This window comes from Arvicanthis niloticus, chromosome 8 (assembly GCF_011762505.2).
Source record: "Arvicanthis niloticus isolate mArvNil1 chromosome 8, mArvNil1.pat.X, whole genome shotgun sequence".
NCBI lineage: Eukaryota > Metazoa > Chordata > Mammalia > Rodentia > Muridae > Arvicanthis > Arvicanthis niloticus.
Window position 1 is genome coordinate 85,686,480 of NC_047665.1, and position 8,452 is coordinate 85,694,931.

Consider the following 8,452-nt stretch of genomic DNA (forward strand, 5'->3'; position numbering starts at 1 on the left):
GCCCCGTACCTCTCCCAGGCCCCTCCCACCCATGCCCCATACCTCTCCCAGGCAGCCTTCCTTCACCATGTACTTCCTAACGTGACTCCAGATTCGGGTTTTAGACAACAAGCTACCACCAGTAGCTTGTTCAAATTTTTCATAACTTCCATATTTCTGTAAAGTCAGCTCCATAATATTGATGGACTGTAAAAGAAAGGGCGATTAAGTCAACAGCTCATATCACTCTGAGATGAAGTTAGCGAATTAAGACCTTACTTGCCAAAATGTGTTCAGATTTACTAGTTATGGGGTTAAGCTGAAATTCCAGCTGAACATTTTTCTAAGCTTAAATAGTTTCCACTGAATTTTGAAAATTACAATAAATGCCTGTGAATTTACAAGTGTTCTTGCTGGCCCAGTGGCACACTCCTGATCTAAACCATGGGATATTCCCAGGCTACCCCGTGAGACTGACTGAAAAGGAAAGGAGAGAGTCAGGGATGAAAGAAATGCTCTTCTTCCCTGTCTTCTAGTCTCTTCAGCCAGAGATGCAGCGGCTGACACACCGCACACTGCACTTGTAACTGCCGCCAGGAGAAGCTGGCAGCGAGGATACTGGCTTGTTGACAAGACACATGGTAGTTTGGAAGAACTCCAGTATACACCAAATATGTCTCCAGATCAGTTAGTAGGTTACAAGTACCATTTAATAAAGAGGGGAAAATCTTAAAAATCTAAAAACATACAAGCAATCTATAAAATCACCTCTGTAACTATCTATAAACTCTGCTTAAGATAAATCTATTTATTTATTTTCTTGTGTGTTATAGGTGTTTTGCCTGTGCACCACTTGGATACATCTGCTTTTTTGGACAAAGTTGCAAAAAAAAAAAAAATTATTCAAAAGGCAAGCAAAGGCCTGATCAAAAATAAACACTGCAGACCACAAGACTGAAAGAGTACTGACGAGCCAAAGCCAGCTTCTGTTCTGGTGACAAAAATAATACTCCTTGGTGACAATGATGAGGAGGAGGAAGAGGAGGAGGATGAGAGGATGAGAGGATGACGGTACCAGTTTTAAGATATTTCCATCTTTCATTTAGGGCAATCTACGATCCACTTCTCATCCTCTTAAAAAGGTGAGACGTTTTCCCAAATATACATAAGTGAAGACTAATTAAAAATCTTGTAAGGAACACAAATTATCAGAAACCTCCAAGAAGCTGGACAGTGGTGGCGCACGCCTTTAATCCCAGCACTTGGGAGGCAGAGGCAGGTGGATTTCTGAGTCCGAGGCCAGCCTGGTCTACAGAGTGAGTTCCAGGATAGCCAGGGCTATACAGAGAAACCCTGTCTCGAAAAACAAAACAAAACCAAACGAAAACAAAACAAAACAAAAAAAAAACCCACAGGAAATAAGAATCTAGGTCAGAGGAAAACAGAAAATCCCATGTGTGTTTACTTCACTCTTCACTGCACTCTGGGGCAGGCCGGCTGCTCTGGCATAGCCACCTGGTCTGGTTCCCAGCACTCACAGCAGTGCACAGTGGTCTGTAACTAGTTCCAGGGACCTAACATCCAGTCTGGCCTCCATAGGCATCAATACATTCACCACATTTACACACAGGGAAAACACCCATACATACAGAAATAAATAAATCTTTTTAAAACCACTCATATACAGAACATAAAAAACAAAATCTTCAAGAAAACTTATGAAAAGAAATCTTGTTTCTAGGCTGTTGTGACACTGGTAAAGACAGTGGCAATCTGCTTCAGAGCTGAGGTGTGGCCAACCTCTGTCATAAGTAAATGTTAACCACCACATCCTCACTGATATAGGTCCAATCTGCACTATAAACAACACATTTGATATGTCAAAATGAGAGGGAAAAAGAACCACATCACAAAGTATGAGCCAACACATGAATTAAGGAACTTGAGATGCATCATAAAGTTATCACAACTCAAAATTACTCCAATGGACTTTTGCTGCCAAAACACTCCTGACAGCCTTGCTATTCAGGAGGGCCACGGGCAATGGCACTGGGATAGCCAGGCTGTTTCTAAACGCAGGCCTTGGCCCACAGCTGATCTCTATGCTATTAACTCAGAACCTGGTTTTTGTTTTGTTTGGGGGGTGGGGGTGGGGAACTGTATTGGCTGACTTTGTGTGTCAATTTGACACAAGCTGCAGTCATCAGACAGGAAGAAGCCTAAGTCGAGGAAATGCCTCCTCCATGAGATTTAACTGTAAAGCAGTTTCTTAATTGTGATCAGTGCGGGAGGGTTCAGCCTATTTGTGTATGGTGCCATCCTGGGCCGGGTTCTATAAGAAAGCAGGCTGTGTAAACCAGGGAGGCAAGCCAGTAGGCAGCACCCCTCAATGGCCTCTGCATCTGCTCCTGCCTCCAGGTTCCAGCTGTACTTGAGTTCCTGTCCTGACCTTCTTTAATGATGAACAGTACCATGGAAGTGTAAGCTATTCAATAAATCCTTTCCTCCCCAACTTGACTTTTTTCATGGTGTTTTGTCACAGCAATAAACAGAGACGGTGTTTTTTGAGACAGGATCTCACTGGAACTCTGTAGAGCAGGCCAGTGTCAATTCACAGAGATCTGCCTGCCTCTGCCTCCTGAGCACTGGGATTAAAGGTGTGCAGCCCCACATCTGGCTCCAGAATCTGCTTTGGTTGGTTGGTTTTAAAGGCAAGGTTTCTCTGTGTAGCCCTGGCTGTCCTGGAACTCACTCTGTAGACCAGGCTGGCTTTGAACTCACAAGAGATCTGCCTGCCTCTGCCTCCTAAGTGCTGAGACTAAAGGAGTGTACCGTGGTAAACATCCTGAAGTTCATCCTAAGTTTAAAACTAGCTAAGACATGTAAACACTTCATCTATAAAATGAAAATCTTTTTCTCTATAAAATGTCCATTGTTGTCTTTGATGAGACGACAAACGTTCTAAATAATCTCAGTGCTCTGCTAACCAACCTGCTTTAGTTTACTGACTGATACTGGTTTTTGTTTGGAATCTGACCATCACAAGCTACTTCCACAGTTATGTGCTAACAAATAATCTCTCCTCTCAAATACAGTTTCATTCAGTGAAACCTATTTACAATGGAGACACTGATACAGGAGGAGGAGACCCTGTTGGAAGAGGAATGGTTGGTTAGGAGGCCTGGCTTCCCAGTAAGGCTCCGCCACTTAGCAATGTAATTCTACTTTTCCTAGGCTTGCTCTCTTCACCAGTAACATGGAGATGCAAGTCCTTTATCCCACTGACCTTATGGAACTGTTGTAAGGACAAAATGGAGGACAAATGGAAACGGGGAAGCCGTGCTCTGTAATCTACTTCCCAAGTCACTATACAGCATTGAATTTGTCAGAACTGCTAGCCTTTTATTTTAGAATTTAGTGTCAATATTTTGCCCTGTAAGTATTTTATTAGGGGCAGTGTCTTTCCTATGTTGCTAATATCTAACTGCAATACCCCATTTCCTTTCTTTTCAAGAAGTTGTAAAATCTAAGATTTTTCTCCTTAATTCTGAATAACTTAGTAGACTCCTAGACTCAATAGACCATCTTACCTTAGCCTTTCTTTTTTTTTTTTTCTTTCTTTTTTTTTTTTAAGAATTACTTATTCACTTTAAGTATGAGCATACTGTTGCTGTCTTCAGACACACCAGAAGAGGGCATCAGATCCCATTACAGATGATTGTGAGCCACCATGTGCATACACACTTTACAGACATATATGCAGGCAAAACACCCACACACTGAGTAACTGTTTTGCAATGAACCTGGGGCCTCATACACTCTAGGCAAGAGCTTTAGCACTGAACTACAGCCCTGCTGTCCACTGTGGGCAGCATCATGATGCCCCGGGCATCATGCCCTGGGCAGGCAGGCCTGGACTGTATAAGCAGCTGGGTGAGCATGGCCCTGCCCTAAGTGACCCACCAAACAGCATGTTTTCACACTTTAAGCTGTACTCCCTTAGCGATGGGCGAGTTCCCTGGTTAGGGTAATGCTTCATAGAATTGCAAGCAGACCTGCCTTCTAATTCAAGCAGTGACTTCCCTCAGTGATGAGAAGCCATAAGCCAAAATAAACCTTTCCTCCCTTACACTGGTCTGGTCTGTTTTGTCATAGCAACGGAATGAAACTAGAAGTAGCCCTCCCTGGTTAGCTCACTCATACTGGAGATCTTAATGCCTCAGCCTCTCAAGTGCCAGGTGACTCGTATGCACAGCCTCAAAAGGTTGTCTTCAGCACTGAGGAAAGGTAATTAAATAATATTTTTACAATTACAAAATTTAAATTTACAAAAGTCTACTCAGTAACTCTAAGTCCTGGGTTTATAAGAGTGTGCTTCCATACCTACCTTATAACGCTTTTTAAAGGACTTAAAATGATTTTAAACATGCTATATATTTTCCTATGTAATAATAAAGAAGAGAAGACAAAAGGCAGAAGGGTGATTGGAACTAAAAAGAACAGCAAACTAGGCCTGGGGTGTAGCTCAATGGGTGGAGGGCTTGCCTAGGGTGCTCGAAGCCCAGGGTTGGTCCCCAGAGCTGCATAAAGTAAGCAGTTGGACAGTCCGAAGGCCAAGGTCATTTTCCCTGCACGGGAACTCTAGACCAGGCTGGGCCATCTGAAATCCTGTCTGAACAACAAGCAAAAGGGTGAGTGCTCACTGGAAAACACAAAGCAAGAGAAGGAGAGTTCTTCTACCAAGGGAAATCACAGCATATTTAAAATCATCTAAAGAACTTGGAAAAGCTTTATAAAGTAGGTATGAAAGCACTCTCCTGTAATCCCAGGACTTAGAGTTCATTTTCAAACTGTATGTGTGGTGTGGCACACACATGCCTAGGAAGTCAGGACAATTTACAGTCAGTTCTCCATCACCACCTTGTCTTTGGGATTGACTGATCTCGGGTTGTCAGACTTAGTGGCAGCAGCCTTCCCCTGCTTAGCCATCTCAGTAGCCTGGTCCCAGTACTTGGGAGGTGGTGGAAGCTGAGAGATCTGGAGTTCAAGGTTATCTCCAGTTATACTGTAAATCCGAGGTTAGCCTAGGTTACTAGATCTTGTTTTTAGTATGTTTATGAAAGTATGCCATACGATGGTAGAACAATTGCCCAGCATGCCCAAGACCCTGGATTTGATCTCCTAGACCCAAAGGGGGAAAGCACAGATGGTGCAGTCTGCCTAGCCCTTATCTGTAACCCTTATTTGTTGGCTACTCAGCCACAAATTCATAACTCTAAGTCAAAGCATAGAATGGTGTCTTCTAGTCAGAGAACACAGTGCAGAGTCTGTAGATTTTTATTACAACAACAGAGTTCTCATATAGGTGAGCAAAACCACTCACATACAAATTTCTTATCACATAGCTACCCCTCTCTGGTGGGAGTTGATAATAGAGGATATGAAGTTATCTCTTTTGCTTACAAAGGTAGACAATCGCTTTAGGTACTTAACGATGAACTACTACTACAAAAGTGGCATTTTACCTGCTTAAGAAACCGGTCAGAGGCGTTGCTGTGTTTGGCTAACACTCCCGGCAGAGCGGGGTTGGCATACTCAAACCGAGGGTTGTAAGTATAATCCGACTTGAAGAACCGCAGCTTCTCTTTCTCCAGGTTGATGGGCTTTATAGCAGTCAATATGCAAAGCTTTTTCCCAGAAAGGTCATCTCCCTTCTCAAAGCTTCTGCACAGCTGGGGCTGCTGCTTTGGCTTTGGGAGAGGGGTCAGAGTGCGTCGTTTGGCCTTGCTCTTCGGTTTAGGTGGCAGTGCTAGGCTGCTTCCTGTAACAGAGATATCACGGGTAAACTTTACGGGACTTGGTACTGAACTAGTGACAAAAACAGCAGACTGCTTGTCTAGGCAGTACCAAGTACCAGTGCTTGTCACAGGCACCAGGGCTGTCATCTTGTTAGGGTCTTTGCTATGAGAGGAACTGGGAGATTTGCTGGGCTTTCTATGTTGTTTGGAGCAGGCAGAGGAAAACCGCTTTTGTGAATGGTGCTTTTTCTCCTCCTTGCTCTGTAGTAGGACATTGTAACTACTGGTTCCAGTTGTGAAAGTGTCCTTGAGAACTCCAGAGGACAAACTCGAAAAGCTTCTTTTGCTGTCAATGATCAATGCCTCTTCTGCATTTAGAACAAACTTCTTAGCAAGTTCATGCTCAGGCCAGTGAAGCTTTTCTGTGATGATAAACAAAACCAAAACAAAGAGACAACAGAGAAGCCAGATGAAGCGCACTGCGGATTGAATGGAAACTACCCTGAAGCTTCTGTCGGCTTTACAAGCCAGCAAACGCCTTGAGTTCAAGCAGTAAGCAGTCCTGTCACTGTGCTCACAAGTTATCTATCAAAACGCTCAGCTTCAAGCTACACGTGTGCTCAAAGTCTAGTAAAATGAAATAATACACAAAAATGCTCTGAATGCCTCGTTACCGTGAGCTTCACAAGGACAGATTGTATGACACCAGATCGCCATCCAAGACTTTAACACAAGCTTGACATTTGGGATTAAATACAAAGATAACCGTAGGAAAGGAAGCGTGGTGTGCTCACACCTATATCAGAACTCAAGAAACAGAAGCAAGAGGACTGTCTGGAGTCTGAGGCCAACCTGGAGTAACCAGTGAGCGCTAACCCATGGCTGCACGGCAAAATCTTAGTTATCTTAACACAAGCTAGCTGGCCATGGTGCCTAATGCCTTTAGTCCTAGCACTAGAGAGGCGAAGGCAGGAGGATCTCTGAGTTCAAGACCAGTTCCAGGAAAGCCAGGGCTACAGAGATAAAAAATTAAAACAAAACAACAACACCCGCCCAAACCCTCAAAAGTACAAACACAACAGTACTTTTCTACTTTAAAAACATCTTTAAGATTTGAGAGATGACAGCTGGGGACAGTGGTGCATGCCTTTAATCCAAGCACTTGGGAAGCAAGGGCAGCGGGTATGTATGAGATTGAGACAGCCTACTCCACAGTGAGTTCCAGGTCAGTCAGGGCTACACAGTGAGACCAAGTTTAAAAAACAAAAAAAAACAAAAAAACACCTGATGATACATGTGTGTGTAAGCATGTCCCAGTAAGGTCAGTCACTATTAATAATGTGTGTAAGCATGTCTCAGTAAGGTCAGTCACTATTAATAATGTGTGTAAGCATGTCTCAGTAAGGTCAGTCACTATTAATAACTGGTTAAGAGCTGGGTTTGCAGTTTGGTGATGGAATGTTTGCTATTTCCCCAGCAAGGAAAACAGCAACAATGTGTTTTGGGTGGAGGGGGTGGTGGTACCAGATGCCTGTAATCCCCAAACTTGAAAGGTAGAAGCAGGAGAATTGGAATTTCAAGGCTAGACTTAGTGTACTTTTAGATCAGCCTGAGCTACATGAGATACTGTTGCTAAAAAAAAGAAAAATACATGTAATTACTATTACAAAGGTGTCAGTACATTACATGGCAAGTTGAGGGCGTTGTCTTTAAGCCAGAAATGCCTTAAACAGGTAAGTCGAATAAACTGCTTGCTCATTCACCAGCTTCCAAGCTGTTCACTGTCAGGCGGCAGTGGGAGGATCAGGAGCCCCAGATATCCCTATCTACACAACAGAGGTCTAGGGGAGACTGAGTACATGAGACCCTGTCTCAAAAACTTAGTCTCTGTCCTTTAGAATCGTTTATTCCACATGTCTCTAATAAGCACTTTTATAAACACATTTGAGTTGTGTCCGTGCGGTCTGCTTTCCCCACTGGTCCTGGGGAGGAACCCATGGCTCCCACACTCTAGGTAAGCACTCTTCCGCTTAATTACAACCCAGTCCTACAACTGACTTCTGATCGGAAGCCTTTTAATGATAGGTCGCAGCACATGGGTAGAGGAGGTGTCACGGTCATCACACAGGGCAGGCTCCTGGCATGTTACGAGCAGAGTCTAGGACATCCTTTTTATAGGACAATTACTGATATGATGAGATATTCCAAACTAGCATCATGTCAAAGTTAGAGCAGGTGTCACTTGGTATCCAAGGCTGGCCTAGAACTCACAAGAATCCTCTTCCCCAAGTGCTGGGATTATAGGTTGTATGCCACCATGGCTGGCAAAATGTCAGTTTTAAAGTCCAGGAGTTTAGTGTTTAAGGTGAAGAAACAATACCAGGTCAAAGGTAGATAACAGACACTCTAAGTATGTAAGATTCCTAAAGCCCTTCAAGTAAAATTTCTTGCCTACAGTCCAGTACTCACTGGTGAAATGAGGACAGGAGGGTCAGGTCACTTTGTCAGCATAGCAAGTGTAAGGCCAGCCTGCGTTATGTGAGACCCTACCTCAAGAAAAGTAAAAAAAAAAAAAAATATTTCTTGAACAACAGGTGAAAGTTTAATTCTAGTGTCTAAAGGATAATATGAAGGTATGAACTTGTAAGGGTCAAATGTAACTAGATGCAAATGAG

General features: G+C 43.4%; 1 protein-coding gene across 4 annotated transcripts in view; it reads right to left on the reverse strand.

The window, feature by feature from the left end:
- The window catches only part of Matcap2 (microtubule associated tyrosine carboxypeptidase 2), a 37,809-nt gene that overhangs the window by 17,097 nt on the left and 12,260 nt on the right, over window positions 1-8,452 (reverse strand). The window contains exons 3-5 of one of the 4 annotated variants that reach the window (XM_076939721.1): window positions 5,894-6,199; window positions 5,505-5,800; window positions 43-186 (exon numbers count right to left, since the gene is read on the reverse strand). In XM_076939721.1, the coding sequence (XP_076795836.1) occupies window positions 43-186; window positions 5,505-5,800; window positions 5,894-6,199 (746 nt within the window). Of the gene's footprint in view, window positions 1-42; window positions 187-5,504; window positions 6,200-8,452 lie in introns of those variants that run through there. The other 3 variants (XM_076939723.1, XM_034509843.2, XM_076939722.1) reach the window with 3 other exon arrangements.